General features: G+C 38.2%; 2 protein-coding genes across 9 annotated transcripts in view; both read left to right on the top strand.

The window, feature by feature from the left end:
* Positions 1-10,822, top strand: part of slc4a11 (solute carrier family 4 member 11) — a 127,083-nt gene extending 116,261 nt beyond the window's left edge. For all 8 annotated transcript variants that reach the window (XM_067613401.1, XM_067613399.1, XM_067613405.1 and 5 more), the window contains 5 exons: positions 193-358; positions 2,530-2,703; positions 3,672-3,867; positions 6,183-6,352; positions 7,816-10,822. In XM_067613401.1, the coding sequence (XP_067469502.1) occupies positions 193-358; positions 2,530-2,703; positions 3,672-3,867; positions 6,183-6,352; positions 7,816-7,882 (773 nt within the window). In that variant the 3' untranslated portion in view covers positions 7,883-10,822. The remainder of the gene's footprint in view (positions 1-192; positions 359-2,529; positions 2,704-3,671; positions 3,868-6,182; positions 6,353-7,815) is intronic.
* Positions 10,823-12,887: 2,065 nt separating this feature from the next.
* Positions 12,888-21,473, top strand: rpia (ribose 5-phosphate isomerase A (ribose 5-phosphate epimerase)). Its single transcript, XM_067615131.1, has 9 exons — positions 12,888-13,170; positions 14,281-14,341; positions 14,921-14,976; positions 15,278-15,337; positions 15,578-15,642; positions 15,725-15,793; positions 16,310-16,451; positions 18,019-18,118; positions 18,262-21,473. Exons 1-9 carry the CDS (start codon positions 13,009-13,011, stop codon positions 18,357-18,359), a joined length of 813 nt encoding a protein of 270 aa, XP_067471232.1. The 5' UTR covers positions 12,888-13,008; the 3' UTR covers positions 18,360-21,473.
* The last annotated feature ends 702 nt before the right edge of the window (positions 21,474-22,175 follow it).

Here is a 22,175-nt window from a genome sequence, read left to right as displayed (position 1 = left end):
GACAAAGAAAATCAGCAAATTCTCACACTTGAGAAGATTGAACCAACAAATGTTTGACATTTTTACATTAAAAATGGCTAGAACGATCAATCAATCGAAAAATAGTTGCCCTTTATTTGCTGATAATCAAGTAATCAGTTAATCAACTAATCGTTTCAGCTCTAGTTGTAATTCTTCTTCTTCTTTGATCAGTTCCAGTCTTTAAAGTTCATGACCGGCCCATCTTCAACGTGGCTCCGTTCGAGCGGCTCTCGGCCATGAACGTTGTCAGCGCCATGGGCCTCGGCTTCCTCTTGGCCCTCCTCATCTTCATCGACCAGAACATCGTCGTCTCGCTGACAAATGCACCAGAGAACAGGTAAAGATTAGTCATCCTCATGACTGTGTCATCCTCATCTCATGATCTGTTTCATCTTAACGTACAAGACTTGGAGTAATTTGCAGGTATTTAATGGTTAGTTTTTAGTGCATTTTACAGAGAGGCGGGTGCAATTTGGTACAAAATACAAGAAAAAAATGGAAAAAGTGGGGTTTTTTTGTGAGTGCTGACTCGTATTTTGGTTCAATACATAGTTGTTAGTTTGCAAAAGACTTATTTTTCATTCTATCTAAACAAAATAGTCCAGACAGAATGATAATTCTGTCTGGATGATAATAATAGTGAGGGTGAAACCTGAGATCAGAATAATAATTCTTATGTATCTTTTCAGTGTTTCAGTTCTAGCAACTGACTTAAACTCTTCCCTCGACTCTTCAAAAAGCCACCAAGGACCTTTGGGGATCCACTGACCCTACTTAGGGATCTGCTGCGACCAGATATTTTTCCGGTCTGTTAGGGAGACCACATTAACTGAGCCAGAAACTTGACCTCTGAGTCAAATCTTCACAGTCAGGGAGCTCTGAAGAAGCCTCAGAGCCAAAATACAATGTTGAGCTTTTACCCTCTTATTCAAAATTTGCATTAGACAGACTAATTTAGAGCTCATCCATCCCCCATAGATGTACCATCAACCAGCCCTGCAGTAAAAATCTATGATGAGGGGATTTCAAACCTTATCTTCTACATTTTTTGGGCAGAAATTAATTGGATCTAAATGTCTGTTGCAAACAATGAAGAATTCACTGGAGGGCAAAACAATGACTAGCATAGCATAATAGAGTGCTTTTTGAGTATCGATGTGTCCAAGTAAAATTAAATTACATTCAAAGACTGTAAGTGGTGACAGTAATACCAATAAAAGGTCAGTAAACACAATTTGCTTTGTTTCACCTGAACTTCATCCTTTGTGTGTCAGTAACAACAGGGCAAAAAGCTAGAAACAGTCGTGGCTATTTCTGTTCTTTCTTTCATCCAGCACATTTCTTTGTTTGCCTGACATATTGATTTTTCTTTTGTCTTGAAGTTAGTTTTTTTTTTTTTTAACCATTTGGATTTTTTTTTTCCACCTGCACAGATCTTTAATAGCATTTCTTGTTTGTTTTCTGTCATCATTTATTTATTTAAAATATCTGTCATCATTCTGTGAAGAAACATAGACTGAACAAACCTTTAATCTAATACTTGCTGATACATTTCAGCTAAAGGAAAATAGGTGAAAATAAACCTTGATGACAAATGAAACCTGCTTTTACTTACTTAGATTCATGCTTAATGCATTTAAGTTTTTATCCAGAATGATTTAAAGTGTTCTGGTTTCAATGTCATGCTCAAGGACACGTCAACAGCGGTTCCTAAATTGGGGGTCAGAGCCTCCTCCAAGGGTGTTACAAGATAAATTTAAGAATTCATGAGATAATTGACAAGGTAGGAAAGAAGAAAAAAACATTAGCTACACAAAATGACAATTATTTTTCTTTTCTCATGGAATATTGGATAATAGTGTCTGTTACGGTACAATAATTACTTTGTTGTAGGTACTGCTTTATTTTTAGGGGTTACACGTAAACCATAAAGGTTTTGAACCACTAGTCTAGATTAGGACATGGTGTGTTTTAGGGTGACCCCCACCTTTGAACACACAAACACACACGCACACACACAAAACCTGCTTACAAAGTCTACTGAAAAAACAGGGACGATGCACAAAAATGTTACGTGGCATCATAAAAGTGGCAGCTCCTTTGATGTAAAGTTACAGTAACGTCATGCTGGATCTCTTATGTCATCATCAGTGACATATCGATTTATACTTTACTTCCTATAAAGACACGAGAGGACACACGATACATGACTCTGTATCTAGAACGAGAAGAATTAGTGAAACATAGGAGTGAGTTGAAGGGCGTCATTAACCTCAGGAGAATGATGCCCTTTGTATATATGTGTGTGTGTGTGGATGGATTACTACTGTGCGATCACTTCTATATAATACTGTATGCAAATTTGTCTGTGTCTTTTTAAATCTGTGTGTTTATGTTCACATGTACAACGTGTGTGTTTATTCGCGTGCTTTAAACGAGTTGTTGCTGTGGTTTTAGCCCGTTGTTGTGGTGCACTATGTCGTGAGTAACAGTTGTGTTGCTCCTCAGGTTGCTGAAGGGCAAGGCGTATCACTGGGACCTGATGCTCTCTGGGCTCATTAACATCCTGATGTCGGTGCTGGGGTTGCCCTGGATGCACGCAGCCTTCCCTCACTCCACCCTCCATGTGCGCCAGCTGGCTTTCGTGGAGCAGCGCGTGGAGGGAGGGCACCTCTACGAGACGTGAGTTACCCGCCCTCTCACCGCCGGCGCTAATCAGATGCTCAATTAAAGGTCGTCTTCAGAGCGTGTGGTGACTGTAATTTTGTGTCGCAGGCTACTGTATCCTGCCCGTCTCTGATTGCATGATTACTATGTAACTAACCATTTTCTCTTTGGGTGGAAGAGGTGAGGGAGTTTTCAAGAGATGAGAGGATTAAGTTCATCATTCCGACCAAACAGAAATATGCAAAATTATATAGTTAGCTTACAGTCAGGATTACTTAAGTAGTTAAGTGTGATAAATGGGGAAAAGGGGACAATCTTACATAAGAACAGGAGATCTAATTAGACATACCGGGTTTTCAGGCTTCTTGAAAGTATTTAAACGTCTTGAACTAATATTCCAAATTTCCAAATCTGAGTATTTATATTATATTTGACTATATTTAAAGGCATGTAGTGGTAAAACTATCCAAGAAAAGGAAAAGGATAGATATGAGGAGTAACAAAAATGGTCTAAAAAAGACAAGTGAACATTAAATAAGATGATAGAAACTATATAAGCATGATATACAAAGAGCGAGAGCAGCCATACATCCAATCAGAAGACGTTCACATCAGAACAAGTGAAGTAAGTTTTGTCTTCGTGTGGGAGGAAGGTCAATTACAATCTCTGTCTTGTATGTATTGAGTTTAAAGAAGAAACAAGGCCAGTTGATGGTGTGTCTTAACAAAAACTCACTCATACAACAATCAGGATATAGATTTCTTTGGATTATTATAGTCCTACATGGAGGAAAATATATGTTCTCCTCAAACTCTGACAATTTGGAAAATTCTCAAGTTATCAAATGGAAAATGTGCAGGAACACTGATAAGAAAATCCTTGAAAAAAATATTGTCTGTTGCATTGTATGAGGCAATTGTGCGCTTTCCAGTGACCATTCATTTATGTGTGTAATTGTGTGTGTGTGTGTGTGCCTCCTCAGTATCGTCCAGGTGAAGGAGACCCGGCTGACGTCTCTGGCTGCCAACATTTTCATCGGCGTGTCGGTGCTGCTGCTGCCCGTCCCACTGCAGTGGATCCCCAAACCTGTCCTCTATGGCCTATTCCTTTACATCGCCCTCACCTCCATCGATGGAAACCAGATGTGCGACCGCATGGCTCTCCTCCTCAAGGAGCAGGTGTGTGTATGTGTATGTGTGTGTGTGTGTAAGAGAGTGAGATAATAAATTAGTGTGTTTGTGACCATATGTCGATCGCAGGGCTCTGCAGATCAAACGGTTGACTGGCTGCCCGGTGCTGGAGGACCAGACCTGAGTCAAATAATATTTGCAAATATAATTTTTTGTCTTTGTTTTAATCTACTCAGAATACCAGGTGGGTGGGGATTAGTGAGATTAGGACAGATCAGCTAGGAAATAAACATCATTATAGTGTTGCCACATCAGCCACATGTCTTATTGTTTTCATGAACACGTTTACATGGTCAGGCAGATTAAAAGCATTCAATCACATATATGCAAACACTGCTTCTCCCAGCGATAGAAAATACTAGAATCTTTCTTGAGTCTCTTCTTCTCAGTGTCCGATTTCACCTTCCCCACTGTCTCAAGAAGAGATGCTGCAAGACATTTTCCTCTTAACTGTACTTGGTAACTTCACACAATGGTGCCTCCAAATGGTAGTGAGAGGTAACTGTTCAAAAAAAAAAAAATGTTTACTTCAGTGCCCAGAGATCCTGTTGGCAGTGAACTTCAGACAATATGATCTGGGCCCATATTTATCAAACTTTATCAAACGTTATTTGCTGACGGTGAGCAACAACAAAACATTTATCATAAAGTGTAAGACTGTCATTCAAGAGCCAACATCTGCCAATCCTTACATTTTACTCTGATGTTTTAATAAAAGTTCCTTCTATTTGTGTTAAATCCTTAATATCTCCAGTAGAAATTAACAAAAATGTAATGTATTCATAATGTATAAATATATAAATATGGATGAAATTGGCTGAAATGGAAACAAAAAGAAAACCAAACTGGTAGATGACTTATATCTAAAAAAAAAATCATAGAAGAAGGGGAATTTAGTAGTATATTGACAAGTTTATACAATGAAAATACATAGTGAGCTTTATTCTTCTTATTTGCACCATTATGATGGTGTAACATCTAATCAAATGTCCAAATCAAACACAAATAAAAGCTCAAATTACCCATTTCTAATTTATAAGTATCGCCGCAGCTAACAGATTATTCATCAAGACCAATTATATTTTTGAACGTTACATCCAAACATGTCTCAGAAGGTTTGTATTTACCTCTCTGTCTGTTCTGCAGCCATCTGGATCTGCTCTGAACTTCTTGAGATAGACCTCAAAATTCCCTTTAAAGATATTTGATCAATAGTTTTGATTCTTGTATTCTAAAGGTTTGCAGTGAAGGATTTCACTCAGCAGTCTGATAAATGTGGGTCCTGGTCTACCGGTACAGATTAAAAAAAAAAAAAAAAAAGATGAGAGATACAAGAAAGAGTTAATAATGAAGAAGAAAGACTAGGACAGCACTCCAAATTGAAGGGCGTCCTGCTCGAAACGTCTGTGTGGTAATTAAAAAGTCAATTTGGAGTGCTGTCCTAGTCTTTCTTCTTCATTATTAACTAATTTGAGGATCCAGCAGCCAGTGTTCATGGTATTATCGTGAGTAGAGAGCGTTTTATCTTCTTCTTTTTTAGATACAAGAAAGAATCCATCTCTTTCTGGATAGATCAGTTATTTCTGTATTTCACCTTTTATTTACCTTTCAATAAAAATCACAATATTCAACATGAATGTAAGGAAATATTTCTAAAACGTAAACATTTCAGCTTTCACAAGTACCGTCTCCTTCTTACATTGACAAGAAGTTTTGTCACAGTTTGAAGTTTCTTTTGTTTGATGAGAGATTTTCAGGCTTCAAGCAACAAAGATTTGTCAGGTCTTGTTGTTGTATTTTCCAGATAAGTCATGTTTCCAAAACGGTTGCAGGTATTGTTTGCGGGATCGTGAAATGGTTTTCTTAGCATGGTTATCTTGTAAATTTTGATTTATCAGCTCCTTAAAGCTTCAGAGCTTTTAAAAGGTTCATACCTGATACTAAATCAGTTGGAGGAGAGTTTGTTTGTTGCAGCTACACACAGACTGATAGGGAAGACAGGTGCATGTTTACATAAAAATCTTATCGAATGTAGGTTTAAAATAATATCAGCGACTTTTCTCCTGTGTCTGGTCTCACCCATCCACACAGGGAACCCTCATGCTTTAAATACCTTTATAAGAAAGCATCCGTCGAAAGCTAAATGTTATATACGCTTTAAAACCCAGTCTTCTTAGAGGTGTGTGGGCCGTCCACTTCCCTTAGTCATTTCTTTAAGACAGTTGGAGACCTGAGGATAGTGAGGAAAAGAACCTCAGGGGAGATTGTATTTTAATCTGTCCTGATCCTCTCACCTCCTGCAGACGTCTTACCCGCCCACCCACTACATCCGCAAAGTGCCCCAGAGGAAGATCCACTATTTCACCTTCCTGCAGATGATGCAGCTGCTGGTGCTGTGTACGTTTGGCATGTACCCCATACCGTACATGAAGATGATCTTCCCTCTGGTCATGATCCTGCTGATCCCAATCAGGTACGTCCGCGGCCATTTTGTCGCCGAAAAATGATTTTCTAAAGTGCTTTAAACCGGAATGACATCCAGCAGCACACAGTTAACGAGCGCCGCGTCTGACCTGAATCCGCCCTCAGGATGAAAACAACATGATATCTCTAAAGAACAACAAGGCGATTCTAGTTTTATTCATCAATTCATCTAAATTTTATAAAACAGTTTAATGTGTTTCAGCTGGAAACATCTGGCAGCAGCTCACATTTTGACATGCAAATGTTTTGTACTGCAGTTCACCTGTTCAGTCTTGTGAAAACAGTGACTGCAGCACTAACAGCAGATGTGTGTGGTGCATTTTATATGATATGGTATTGGTGCATCAAACTAGTTTCCAATAAGAAATAATGGTTTACAGTTGAAATAGTTCAGATTTTCACCTCTAAAGAATGATTTATATATTACTTTTCATGGTTTTAAAGGGAGGTATTTTTAATTTTTGTGACCATTTGCTATGATTATTGTGTTCATGAGTCACCATAACCAGTTCTGCTGAAACACACTGTTTGAGGTTCATTAGCGTCTAAGTAGCAGCAATATTAATTAGAGCTGCAACAGTTGATTTTTGAGTCATTTTTTTAAGCAAAAATGGTAAAAAAAAATCACAGGTTCCATCTTAGAAAACATGAATATTTTCTGTTTTTTTTTATACTGGTCAGACGAAACAAGACACATTTTTCACAATTTACTGACATTTTACAGACCACACGAGTAATCGATAATCAATAATGAGAATAACTGATAGTTGCAGGCCTGATATTAATGATCTAGTACATTCATTTGGTTACAGTCTTGCTAGTTACACCTTCCCTTTACAGTACATCTAAACACCAGTAGTAGAAAGTAACAAAGTATAATAAAGAGTAGACTGAGTACTTTTACTTTTGATACCTTGAATGACGTCTGGCAGTCTACAAACCTGCTGCTAAATATGATCAGTTTGTCCGATGTAACATCACACTGATCGTCATTTCAAATTGACTTGTTCAATTATGTAATTTCATCATGTTAGAGAGTTTGTGAAGCTTCAGCAGACCTTATCAGACTTGGCTCAAGTTACACAACTTCTGTTTATCATTTAACTCAGAAGATATGTCACATACAGTTGATGTTCATGGCTTCCTGTTGCAGCCTCAACAGCTGCATTTCACCGCATTGGAAGAAAAAGAAAAGTCACACAATGTCTGCGAAGTTAAAGATGTAATGTTTTTTTACGGTCGCTTTCCCACCCAGATCTCCGCATACTTGTATATCAGCCACCACAGTATCGTAGACTCGTTCACTGTTACTACTGAGAAGGAAGTGATAAATCTTGTGTGATAAGATCTGACATTTCAATGGTTTTGCTTTTTTCCGAATGTTTTCCGTCTCATTTCTGGCCTAACAAGTAACAACTGAGATAAATTCTGTCTGCTCTGCTCTGTGTTTAGGAACAACGTGCTTCCTCATATCATTGAGGCCAAATACTTGGACATAATGGATGCCCAACACATGTAGCCACAGATGGAGACAAGCTCTGTGTCCACAAAAAAGACGTCTGGAATGGAAAAAAAACAAAAAAAAACACACAAAAAAAAGAAATGAGGGATGAAAAAAAAACATATTTTTCAATGCAAAACTGTATGGAAGCAAAAAGGAGAAATACCGACTGTTTTGATTTTTGTATCAGATAAGAACATTCTTACAGGTGAAGCACTGGAAATGTGGGGAAGTCGTGTTGAAGAAGAGAGACGAGAGCCGTGGGAAATGTTTTCCAAACGTGGACAGACAGAATCTCTCCGAGGAAAAAGCTCTACCAATAAACGGGACCGTCCAGAACTCCCTGTTTCACCTCCGTTTTGACCCTGTCAGATCGCTCAGTGCCATATACCTCCATGTTCTCCTCTCACACCTTTTACTTTGTATGGTAACACTTTACTATATCGTTATTGCAGTGTATTCATCTGTGTTTTAACCTGTGGGGTAAGTACTTGAAGTACTCACTAATACTGTGTAAGTAATAAAAATGCTGCCCAGTGTATATTGTATAGTACTTAGAAAGGTGTAATGGCACAATGTAAGTATGAACAATATCTTTTTTGACACTTTGCACTCACATTGTGTTTTTTACACTGTCATATATAAGTAAATTTTACATACTTACACCGTGTTGATAAGTACTTAAATACTTTTCCATGGGTGAATTAACTGGTAAGAACACTGCATTTAGGCCACTGTACATCTTTACCTTTTGTATTTCTATCATTGTGCAGTGTTAAAACCTTTACATTCCTGAACCTTTTAGCTGTGATTCCCCCAGTTTTTTCTATAAAGGACACTTGTGCCCGCACATATTTAGTTTCTAAGTCATTCCAGCAAACGCCAGTGTTCATTAAGGAGAGGAAAAAGAGTGTGTGTGTGTGTGTGTGCGTGTGTGTATGTGTGTGTGTGTCATGGACACATAGCTAATCTGTCCTTCATCTAGCTTTCTGTCAGCTCTTTAGAAAAACCTAATTTTTAAGGTGGAATTGAAGTGCTCAACCGAATAAAAAACACATTCCACAGGTATATGTTATATGTAATTATTTAGAACGACAGCACAAACCAAAACATATAGTTAAATCTTTATCAAAATCCTGAATATATTAGAATATATTATGGCAATATACGAAGAAAAAAAAATATTTTAGGTTTAAATTGAAATAGAATATTTATTTATCATGATGACAGTTTATCTTTTAAGTACAAAATTATAATATTGTGTGTTTACCCCGAACTGGAAGGAGATCTTTGATTCTCTCTGCTCCTTTACATTCCACAGTTGCTGATTCTTGTATTTTGAGTGTTTGTCTTACATTCGGCTTCGTCGCAGTGTTTACATATCAAAGTCCCTTCCAGCTCCATGTCAAGGTCCAACACAGTTCTGGTGCATTGCTAGTAAAGAAGAGAGGAAGTACTGGTGAAAAAAAAAATATAAATAAATAAAAGCTTGTTGGGTTTTTGGGTTCAACGAAAATGCATCCTTTTTTTATTTTTTATTTTTGTGGACAAGTGTTCAAAGATGAGTTTTAGAATAATCCGGTCTTGTTTTCTATTTAGATGTTATGATTAGATCAATGCTTGCAAACGTTGTCATGTAATAATCCAGACGTCTGGAAAGATTATCTTGTTATCTACAAATGGAAAAAAAAAAACATTTCTAAGCACTGGTTTGCTTAAAGCATGTCTCATCTGGGTTTTTTGATACAATGTGATGCCAATGGACATGTATCCTACACACACAGAGAAAAAAAAAGAAAAAAAAAAAAGAGTAGCAAGTCAAACAGTAACTTCTCAATAAACCGAATGCAATGCTCAATATTCAGCAATACTGTGTATAAAAACAGAACTTCACTGGTGAGATGCTGGTTTTACATCAAACGCGGACCCATCAGTGAAGCAACAACAGGCCAGCTGTATTTTTAAAGACGGCAACTTTTCAGTCCATCGTCATGGTACACACACACAAAAAAAAACAAACTCTGCTCTGTGCTGATTCAATTATTGCACACATCAAGAAGAAGAGGAAGAAGGAAATAAAAAGAAAAAGTTTGCCTGTCAACGAGGCATTCACAGTGCCGGATTTTATTACGGTTTAGTTGCTTTCCCAATATCCAAATGGCAGCTCCCTCATGCGGTTCTGTTCAACTTTGTCTTACAGATGTGAGAAAGATGTCGAATTTAAGCAGATGTCTCATACCGAGATAGCAAGGCATGAAGGGAAGCTTGGGAGCATTTGCATAATCCTTGGACTAAGCCTTAAGACAGCACTGGTGAGAGAAGAGATTGTGAGGTATGAAGTAATATGTACAGTTTGCAATGCAAAGTTTAGTTTTTATCAACTATTCATTATAATCCATGGCAAGGTATTAGTTTCTAACTTTGGACCGAGTACAGAGATTTAACCATTCTTCTACTTATGTGACAGTATTGTTGATGTTCCTTGATATCTTCTCTGTACTGATGATTTTTGGAATAGCAGCAAACTTCTCTCAGAGGACTTAACATTGGATTCAGAGTGAAAGACATATTACTCTGTTTGTGAAACCTTGACTCCACCTCCCCCTTGCCCCCCCCCCTCCCTCCCCCTTCACACTCTTCCTAATTGGATTTGTTTGAAATTGCGTACTGTGGTGTTTTGTTTTGTTCTTTCTTTTCCCGATTTCATATAGCCTACTTTTTCTATTCATGAATGTAAGATGTGTGGATTTTTATATAGCATACTAATTTAGGTGTCAAACAGAATCTGTAATTTTGTCAAAAAGATCAGCTATATTTGTAAGCTGTAATATGTAAAAATGAGAAAAAAATGGTTATCAAACAGAATGTGTTGGTTTATTATAGTATATATATACTGTACACTGAAAAAGAGAGACTATCTCAAGCTGTTTGCCAAATAAAAAGTAGTAGTGATGTAAATATTCATGTGCGCTTGTGTTTATTGAGGCAACATACCCCGAAAAGTGTCGCATCAACCCTTTTTTGCCATCAAAGATCAGTCTGTCAGACACTTTGGCTAAGAGCAAAATGTCTAAATGATTGTCTATATTATTATAATGTTTGACTGTTTCTCTAGAGCCAGTCTTTTTGGTTCATGACAAGGTATCACAAAAGGTCAGGATGTCATGTTAAGGGTTACACATGCAGTAGTATATGCAGTGTGTTTTCAGTACATGTGTTATCTGTTGTGTAGTTACTCAACAAGACAATCTCTTCATGTGAATCGACTCGATAACTAGTGCAGGGAATTCGACCTATTGAAAGGTGTAGGTGCTGAACAGTGAGGTCAAATGTCTGGTCAAATATGTTACCTTACTCGCCTATTTTCTGACCGTAGTTACAGATTAAGTTAAAAGTTTCATCAAAACTTAATCCAAAATTGTTAAATTGTTAGATATTGTTATATCAGTTCTTTTTTCTTTGTTTACTGTCGGCACATTTTAGATTTTTAGTTTAAGTGTTGACAAATTGTGACATTTAAGAACTTTGGATTCTTCAAATAAAAAGTATAAAAAAGTAGTTTTCGTCTCAGCACTGAAATTTGACACCCAATCCTAAAGTTAACAGTAAAAATATGAGAATATAACACTGAAATGAGGATAAGAGAGAGCAGGATGTATACAGAGATTGAAGGTTTACTGAAATAATAGAACTTCCTCCTCATTTCCCATCAAAAACACATCACAGTCATAATTATGCTTTTTGTTTTTGCACAAAGGAAATTTCAAAATCTAAAGAGCAAATTGACTGTGATGAAATTTATTGAGTAAATTTCCTGTTCCCTAAAGAAAATAATCAACATTTTCCTCTTGCACCACTCACAAGCCTAAATGTTAACTAACTTATTTATAGGGCGCAGTGCACATTTATCAATATTGACATTTTAACAACATCCATGTAAATGTTCCAGCGTTAACAGCTCATTTATACCCAACTCAACTTAAAATTGACAAATGGATAAAACGCTTCATACACAGCAGAATTGCAATCAAAATAAGAGGGAGAAAAAAATGAAAAACGTTAAAGATCCCCTCCAGACATCCATTAAGACATAAAAATACTCTGCTCAGAACAGTAATGTGTGTAAAATTTCAAATAAGCACAGAGAAACTTTCCACTTTCAGCAGATGAAGTGAAAACAGGCTTTTAATGTGAAACTCTGCACATACAGTACTGTGTAAAAGTTTTAGACACTTTAGATGTTTAGATTATTATCTGTAATGCAACACCATCGTGGAGACGTCCGATTGGTCCCAACATTATTCTGCAGCCTGATGATAACCCCAAACATACAGCCGGAGTCATAAAGAACTATCTTCATCAACGAGAAGAACGAGGAATCCTGCAGCAGATGGTTTGGCCCCTGATCTCAACATCATGGAGTCAGTTTAGGATCACATGAAGAGACAGAAGCAGTTTAGATTTTAGTTTTCTTCTGTTTACTGAACTTTGCATGAAATTAATTGATGAATAAAAACCATTCTTGCCTAAAACTTTTGCACAGGTCTGTACATCTTTCTGCACAGTGAAGCTCAAACATCCAACTGAAGTTACAAGAAGAAAAAACATATTTTTGAGCTGAGGGGGACTTTAAAAATGTTAAACAAACAACCAGACAATAAAACGCTACAAACAAGTTAGAGTTAATAAATAAAAAAACATGTGGAGCAAATTACAGAGCACATTCCTGCTCCCAAGGGGATAAACCCTTTACATTTGAATAACCACATAGATTTTCCTGTGGCGCCATCCTCAGGTGAAACTTTCAATTATTAACCAGACTGAAGCTGTATGAAAAAACATCAGTGGTGTTTTTTTGTCTATATTTATTTTATAAATACATAATATTCAAAATCAATCCCCCCAACAGTGATTTTCCAGTGTCATGTAGCTAATAAACAGGTGAGTCTGTCTGGATGCAGCTGCTCCCGGTTGTGCAGCGCGCTGCTTTGCGCATGCGTAGATTAACCGCAGATCTCCAAGTCATATGAGAGCAGACAGGACGGGAGGAGGAGCTCTCAGCTAGTCGGGGCAATTTTCACAGCTCCTACTTTACTTGTGCGGAGGGTGAAAACCTGTCTGTGAGTGTGTGTGGGGGCCGGGTCATGAGATTCCCGGGGTGGGTCCTCTTCAGTAAACTCGTCCCTCGTTTTCTCTCAGCATCCTGGAGTCAGAAACACGCGTGTTTTCTCAGTCAGGCTGCAGCTAACATGGCAGAGGAGGCGAAGAAACTGGCCGCCTACGCCGCGGTGGATAACCACGTCCAGGTACAGTAGTGAACTGTCCACACTAGTGTCAGATAGTGAGTTATGTCCACATGTGTCCACAGCCAGCTGCTGCCTTCAGGTTCGCTTTAAAAAACACTAATTTAACCTAAAAGCTACGTGCTCTGCTGCTGCAAAGCTAGCAGAGTTAGCTAATGTTTAACCACGCAAGGAGAAGGCAACGTAACCCGTCTTACTAACTCTTTAACGTTGTCTAACATGCACACTTTGACAGGGAATTAGCTCGGTGTTATGCATGCTTGTCCCGGGATAACTTTATCAGGTGTTTAGGTGCTAAATATACTAACCTTATGTGGTGTTACAGCAGGTGTTAGCTGCTCGTCAGGAGGTCACTTTAAATGAAATATAAGCTAATATGTTGTGCATGATTTAAATGTGCAGCCTGAAATTAGAAACTGGAGAGAAAAAGAGCTTCATACAGCTGTTGTAATACGTGTTATAATAAATAATAAAGTAGCAGCTTGTTCTTTATATACTATATAAATAAGTATGTGGTGGAATTTAACTAAGATCTTTTACTCAAGTACTGTACTTAAAGGAGAGGTTCACAAATGTTCAAATCTGTCTTAAAACAACAGTCAGGAGCCCAAATGACAGTTGAAATAGTTTTTACTTGCTGTAATCATTCCTCCTGTTCATACTGACCATTAGAAGATCCCTTCATGTGTATTTACAATGTAAATGATGGGGGACAAAATCCACAGTCAAAAGTTTATCTGAAGCTAATATGAAGCTTCAGCCGTTCAAATGAGTCAAATCTAATAGATATCTTTCAACATCTTTTTAGTGCCAAAGTTCCTCTTCTTGTTACTATACTTCCACCTGCAGCTCAACAGGGAAACACTAGTTCTTTTTACTACATTTATTTCACAGCTGTAGTTACTTTTCAGATCAATATTTTATACATTAAACATGTGATCAGTTAATAAAATATGCATATATTGTTATAGATTAGACTATTCAACAGCTCTACTATGACAATATTAAAGTACTGATGTGTATGTTCTGTCATGTCCCTGCTCTTAACCCCTTTAAGACCTGGTGTGAAATGTAGCATAGTTGCATCATTTTGGTTTCTTCTGTCTGTCACAGAACAACCAGGTTGTCGGAGTGGGCAGCGGCTCAACCATCGTCTATGCAGTGGACAGATTAGGTGAGTGAAACCATTATAAGTCTTTTAGATGTAATTTGTGATGATCACCTTATCGATGAACTTTAGTTTTTTAGACAATGACTTGTCCACAGTACTTAAAATTAAGCTCACAGATCATTTATTGATATCTATGTAGTCTGTTTAAGTGCTCTCTTTCTCTCTCTCTTAGTTGTTTGTCTATAAAATGTCAGTAAATGATAAAAATGGCCCTTCAGATGTCTTAGTTTGTCTGATTAACAATTCAAAACTTCAAATATTCAGTGTATTATAATGTATGATGACAGACAAGCTACACAGCTTCACATTTGAGAAGCTGCAACCAGCAAATCTGGAATTTTTGCTTTTAAAAAAAGACTAAAATGATAATTTGATTGTCAAAACATAAATTAATCCATTCATCATTGCAGCTGTAAGTGTGTATTGGATATTGGATGCAAAAAAGCTTTGAGTTGAGCCATGACTTTTAGGTGTAGTGCACATTTTTGCACAAGTGAATTGCTAAATAAATAGAAAAGCAACATTTGGGTTTTTATTGCCAATATAAATGCACTCATGAGACATGTATGTTGTTTATTCCAGCGGAGAGAGTTCGTCAGGAGAAACTCAACATCGTGTGTGTGCCCACCTCCTTCCAGGTTAGTTTGATTGTTTAAAGACCAACATGATGTTTCATTATTTTCACTTACCAAGTAGTGGGCAAAGGCCTGTAACATTGTGGTTTTTAATGTAATTCATTGCAGCACGTCTTCTGCTTTTGTTTAAAAATGTAACCAACACATTTATTCAGAGCGACAGCGAGAGAAGGAGCGCCTAATGTGAAAAATGCCTAAAAGTAATCAGTGGAAATCGTCTCCCAGCTTGTCCTCGGCCTTCTTGTCTCCTGTTGTTTTTGCGGTCGTCACATTCCCCTCCGTCTCTCCTCTCTTCCTCCCACAGGCTCGTCAGCTGATTCTGCAGCACGGCCTCACGCTGTCGGATCTGGACAGGCACCCAGAGGTATGATGAGCTTGTTACAAATGAATGTGAAAGCCGTGGAATCGAGAGCGGGTCCCAATATGTCGGCTTTCAAAACCCCTGTCAGCTCGAATCGGAGCGTTGCGAAAGTTCAGGCCTGTGCAGTTGCAAAAAAAAAAAAAAAAAACTGACTGTTGCAATGCAAGAGTCTGTTAGTTGTATCTGTGCTTCATTCAGTCTTTGTGTAATAAAGTGGTTTGTTTCTGTGTTCTCACCACGCAGCTGGATGTGGCGATCGACGGGGCGGACGAAGTGGACGCAGATCTCACGTTGATCAAAGGTGGAGGGTGAGTAGAGAGACTGCAGATCTTCAGCTGTGTCTCCTCTAGTTTCTCTCTCACACTCATCCTCTCCGTCTTCGTCTCTCAGCGGCTGCTTGACTCAGGAGAAGATCGTCGCCGGCTGCGCCAAACATTTCATCGTCATCGCCGATTACAGGTTTGTGTTTACTTCAGAACATTTTCTCCAGTCCTTAAGGGTCAAATGAACCTTTTGTTGTGGTTTTGGTGTTGAAGATCAGTAAAGTGAACATGTGTTATCGGTTTAGATGCTGCTGTCCTCTCTCACGTCGGTGGTGCGAGACACATTAACTCTGTATCAGACTGCATTAGCAAAGTTTTGAAAAGCAAATGATTTATTTAACTAAGCCTTTCAAAAGCAGCAGTCGGCAGCATTAGAAGAAACATTTTTAGATAAAAATAATAGAAGGATTAAGATTTTTTTGTTGACTGTCCAGATGTAGTTTGTGCGTCATGATTTTCCCACATAATCTGCTGTTTTTAAAATATTTATAATTCTCTACCAACTCAAATCCAACATTAAAGACCTTTGACCTTAGATGACATAATTGAGATGTTATGAAATACAAGAATATAACTCAATCTGCATCTCTGTTTGGAACTGTATAAAACATTTTTATGTCTATAAGTAATTATTGGTCTTTTCTCCTCTCAGGAAGGACTCCAAGGCTCTGGGCCAGCAGTGGAAGAAGGGGATTCCCATCGAGGTTATCCCCATGGCGTACGTCCCCGTCTCCAGGACGATAGCCAAACGCTTCGGAGGAGAAGCCAACTTGCGAATGGCCGTCAGTAAAGCAGTAAGTGGATGATTGGCTTATCGCACCGCCCTGCACTCTGCACTTCTTCTGCTCTGATTTCCTCCATCGTGGCTCTCTGTTCATTCATCTTTTTGCTGCTGGTTGTATTTCTTGAATTTTTGCTCCCATATAGCACCAGTTCACATTTAAGGGCTTCTGTTAGTCCTGAGGTTCATTTTAAGAATAATAGGTGATGATGCTTTTCCATGGTGACACTTAAACTTTGCAACCAGTTGAAACTGGAAAAAAAATCTCAAAATATGTCATAAGCCTGTTCTCTTATGCTGTATAGTTCTTACTGTGTCTTTCTTGTGGAGGTAATGAAATCAGTTTATCAGCAGGCAGAACATTCCTACTGTAATTTTTAAGGTCACATGGTTTGTCCTTAGATCAGTCCCAGTGTCTAAGAAGAAGAACCTTTATCTGCTCACTCATCACAGACAACAGTGTTGGTCTAAATGTACAACTCTCTAAACGTGTGTGAGCTAAAGGAAGGGCTTGAGACACTGAAAACAAATGATTAAAATGACACCTACACGATATAAACATTCATACTGTGAGAGTTTAACGCTCACTTACTGCAGCATACAGAATATCCACATCATTAACAGTCTGTAGAATTTAAATATTTTACCTCCAACTCAGTTTCAAGCATCCAGCAGCAGACAGGAGGGTTCATGTTTGTTCTGGTTCTCAGTGTTTTTATAGTTTTTGACTGTTGAGCCTGGAAGCAGTTTGAGTGAACTGAAGGTCTTTGTTTGTTTATGCAGAAAGTCCTGATGATCACAAATGTGTTTGTTTTTTGTCCTCAACACTTGCCTTATAATAACACATGATTACTTCATCATAATTACAGATTCTGGGCGACTTTGAAACTTTTTTTTTTTGTATTTTTAATGGAAAGCCTTTGTTTACCAGGTTAAATCAGCAGAGCTGCTGCTGTCATGTTAGGATAAATGAATGTGTCTGTTCTGCTTGTAAAGACAGAATTACTAATGATTTAACTAATTATTTTAACTACTAATTAATTTTACTTCATTTAGTTCTGCACCTTAAAAAGATCCTGAAAAATGAAAACTGTCAAATTATTTTGGTTATTTTCAGTCAAACACATTATTTCAACACGATGATGCTCACTGTAGTCTCAGGTCTTTGTGATTGAGTTAGTGCTATGGAGAAGTTTTTTTTAATGAGGGGGCCCGTTTCGTTTGTCTCATAACTTGCACACAGGTGGCGTTACACAGTCCTACCGGTCGTTTCACATTATTCCACTAATCTACAGGTGGCAGTAATGCTCCCAGAAACACAGCAACGTGCCAGCAAAGGCAGAGAAGAAGACTGTAAGCCAGTAAACATGGTTGTAAACAATAGAGGATTTAAAATACTTTTTAACCAGGATGGTGCTGAATGTAAATATAACTCTTATTTGTTTACAGGAAAACTCCACATTCTCATTTTAAAAGTGTTAACACATCTTTTGCTGGCAGCCCTTTGGTTGGTTGTTGTTGTTTTTGTGTGATTAGCATTTAAAGGACCTTAATGAATGATGTCATTGTCTGGCTCTCAGGGTCCGGTGGTCACTGACAACAGCAACTTCATCCTGGACTGGAAGTTTGAGCACGCACAGAACTGGAAGCAAGTCAACACTGCAATCAAGATGATTCCAGGTAAGGAGATGCTGTCAGGTGTGGTGAGGTTTGGGTGACGGTGAACATCCTGCCACTAACATCACCATCACCATGTGTGTGTGTGTGTGTGTGTGTGTGTGTGTGTGTGTGTGTGTGTGTGTGTGTGTGTGTGTCCTCTTCAGGCGTTGTGGACACGGGACTCTTTGTGGGCATGGCTGAACGGGCTTACTTTGGGATGGAGGATGGAAGAGTGCAGATTCGGGATCCTCCAATCAACTGAGCAGCGGTTTGCCGTGATCACTGTCTCTCACCTCCTCTCGAATGACCTCACTTCTCCCGCAAGTGCCGTGTTCATGATTGACACCTGGACTCAGACTGCGTTTTGGACAGAACTGCATCTCCTGCAGAACTGGACAAATCTGTAGCAGGGAAGTTTTCACACCTCATCTCTAAAAAAACCAGATAAGATTCAGACTCACTTGATTTTTCTGATCCTCCATGTGGTGCTTCTGATTCTGTGAGTTTTAAAGTGCCTGATGAGTAAAATCAAGTGCATCTGATCAAGTTCTTTTCTTTTCATTTAGTAGTTTTGCTCAGTTTCTGGTCAGACTGGGAATGTTGGCTCTTCCTGTAATTAGCTGGTTTGACTGAATGTCTGCAAGGCTGTGATTCTTTAACCACTACAGTGAATCACTGCAGTATTAAACTAAGGTGTGCCTTGAGATTGTAGTTACAGTCTTATTAAAAATGACGCTATATGAGTTGCATTTAATAAGCTTATAATGATACATCAGACTGCTGTATTCTGGACCGCTGCAGTTAGCAAAAGTCCACCAATCAACAGTCAGAAAGCTGATATGCCTTGAAGTCTTGTTCTCTTAATTGATTTTTTTTTTTTTAATAACAGATGGGGGTGTAATATGACCTCTGTATACTAAAACACAAAGGAGTTATACTTAATTCAAGAACATCATTTTCCTAATTAATATGCTAATTTAAACAGCAAGAAGCTGCAAAAATTAATGAGATTATTGATAATTTCAGGGGACCCTGTGGTGCAGGTATCAAGTTTCCATTCTTTAAGTTTTTGTATTCAGAAAACACGTGACATTGGGATAATATAATGTCCCCCACATGCATGTAGCACAGCGGTGTTCTGGCAAGAAAACAGACGACACATGGGTAAAAAAAATGGTACACAGAACAGAAACAGTGATCAGTGAGTGAAAAAGAACCGTGCAGAACAATGATCAGTGTTAAACGTGCAGCAGGAACATTGAGAACCTGGGATCTAAAGGACAAGGTGAAATCATGTTGTCACTGTGAGAACGCTTTTCCTGTTGCTGAAACATCTTCTGACAATGTGACAACAGCGGCTTCAACTTTCCTTTTGTGTCTCAGTGTAACTGAAGCTTCAGGTTCTGTTTTCTTGTCTGCCGTCACTCTGTGTTGTACGGCAGAGCTGCGGTTTGTTTTGTATCATTTTATGACAACGCAGTGATAAATATCATCGTCTCAGCTGCATTCACCAACAAGTTTACTTGTTTCATACTAGAATCAGTAGTTTATGAGCTGTTCTGGACAACAGGCGGGTCTGAAATGATGTTTGCATTTGGAGATTTTAACCTCCAGTCTGGCAAGTGAGATTCTTTAAAGGTGCCCTGTCGAGTTTTCTTGTAAACAAAGTTCCTGTTGACTTTCAGTGTTACTCACTAAAACACACTGTGTACATCCTGAAGGTCCAACAGACGTGTTGACTGCAGTTCCTGAAACCTGCGTTGTTTACATCCGTGTTTACTTGCTAGCAGGCGCATTATTGCATTTCTTGGTGCATTACTGCCCCCTGTAGATCAGTGAAACACTGTGTAAACATTGACAGGAATGTGTATTGTGTGCATGTGCATCCTTGTGCATGTGCACAAGAACAAACAAGACAGGGACTCATGTAAAATATTACTCCATAGTGCTGCTAGTGGTCAAGAAATTCACAGGGTACATTTTAAAGTCATGGTTATCAGAGTTGGCTGACATATTTTGGCTGAAGGTTTAAAATGGTTCTGTTTTGTTTTCTAGCCACTGGACAAATGATCCGGTTCTTCTAGCTGGGTTTCATGAGTGAAGAACCTTTTGTGGTTTCCTCTTACTTTCAACAGCAGTTCCTGTGTTGTTACACTAGTCAGTTAGCAGTGTTAAAACCCTCAACTTCACACTGAACAAAAATAACCCAAACCACTGAATGTGTGTACTTGCATGCATGTATCCATATACCTCCTTCCGCTGTATTGGTTATTTTCCGTGCCTGTAAGTTGCATGACAGTTTCTCTCGTTCAGAGTCACAGGACATTTTGTGCCAAACACATAATTCTACATGTAGTGATACAACCGTTTTAAAGGTAATAAAAATGGGCAGTTGAGCTAATAAAATGGTCATAATACTTCTTGTATTTCCACATAATGCTGAACTGATGTAGCTCAGATTTTAACTAACAACAGCACAAGTACATTTTATGTGCCTTGGCGTGCCAAAGCACCAGGACACCCTTTCTGATTCAAATGTAGCAAAAATGGATAATGCAAAAAGCCATATTGTCAGAACAACCCATCAGCATCACTGCTACATGTTGTTAAAAGCTGCACCGTCAGGTTTTAGGAAAGAAACACCCTGAACATCACATTTGAAACGTCTTCGATAACTGTATAGTGCAGCTTTAAATGTATATAATCTTATATCCAATGAGATTTGAGCAGATTTTAAAGAGATAATGAACCTCATGTCTACACAATGCTCTTGTTACTTGGAGTTCATTTCCAAAAACACTATTACACTGCTTCCCTCAAAACATAATCATCTTATTATTTTCAAAGATACAAACAATCCAGTTTGTCTCCACTGTCCACAGCAAACATCAGCTGTTTGAAAATTGATTGTTTCTTATTTTCAAATGCTGAATATGTTGTTTTTGTTCTCTTTTTAAATAACACTCTTCACTCTGCTTTTGGCTCCATGTCACAATGCCTTATGACTGTTTTTTTTTTCTTTTTTTTATATGTTTTTCATGTTTCCATACTTATAGCTCTGACAGACTCAGGACAACATCAAGGCTGATAAATTTAACATAATCAAGCAAATGCAGACGGCTTCCAATTTTGTCTTCCACCTGCTGCTCTTGGGTACGATCAGTCTGATTCTGTGTAGCTCTACTCTCCAAAATCTACTTCAGTCGCCTGTAAAAGTTAACAAAAACGGGCCCAGTTTTGGTCCGTTTATACACCACGTTGAATATTTTTGCACCAGCATTTCTCTCTTTCTGTACCAGTATGACTGTGATTATAATTTTGCTGTGAAGGTACTGTTTTTTCTCTTTGTCAAAACAATACAGGACCAAAACAATAACCGTATGCCTCCTTGTTTTATTTCTGATGATTCAGTGAAAAGTAAACTCTCATCATTCTGTCGGGTACTCGATGTGGTGGAACACAGGGTCAAAGAGTTGGTGGTAAAAACTAGATAGAAGAGCTGTAGTAGAGTAAATTTACTGGTTCTAGATTTGCAAATGTGTATATTTGCTGGTATCTTAGACTTTTATGATAGTTTGGTTTTGCAAACAACTTAAATCAGCCAACTTGAAAATTGTGATGGATGTTTTCATTATTTTCTGACATTTTATATGTAAACTGATTGACAATGAAATTAATGGTTAATTGCACCCCTCCGGATACCTCTAGAAGTAAGTGATAAGTGATTGATTTGGGTGTTTGGTGAACCAGGCTTCTGTTGTTTTTTTTCAATACAGCATATTGCATGTATTCATGTCAAAGACAGTAGGATACAGCCTTCCAAAAATGACCTAAAAGATGTCAGTTTACAGTAAAATCCTTGATGGTAGTTCTCTTGTATTGCCACATGGGTGCGCTAGAAATGCAAACAGCTTTTATTCTGCTGCAAGGTGTTAACTGAGCAGAGAAAACTGTGCTCATAATGACCTTAAATACCACCTAAATACTGCTTAAATAATCAAGAAATACTGTATGTCCTACACACATGAAGCAACAGCCGTGTTACACGTTAACTGTCATGTATGTTGTATTTATTTAT

This window comes from Thunnus thynnus, chromosome 16 (assembly GCF_963924715.1).
Source record: "Thunnus thynnus chromosome 16, fThuThy2.1, whole genome shotgun sequence".
Classification (NCBI taxonomy): Eukaryota; Metazoa; Chordata; class Actinopteri; order Scombriformes; family Scombridae; genus Thunnus; species Thunnus thynnus.
This window is presented reverse-complemented; position numbering and strand designations above follow the sequence as displayed.

Excerpts from the sequence above, each read along its gene's own strand:
- rpia (XM_067615131.1), top strand. The coding sequence starts at position 13,009 with ATGAGATTCCCGGGGTGGGTCCTCTTCAGTAAACTCGTCCCTCGTTTT. Across the intron at positions 15,643-15,724 it reads ACGTTGATCAAAGGTGGAGG|CGGCTGCTTGACTCAGGAGA; the intron begins GTGAGTAGAGAG and ends TTCGTCTCTCAG. Across the intron at positions 16,452-18,018 it reads GAATGGCCGTCAGTAAAGCA|GGTCCGGTGGTCACTGACAA; the intron begins GTAAGTGGATGA and ends TCTGGCTCTCAG.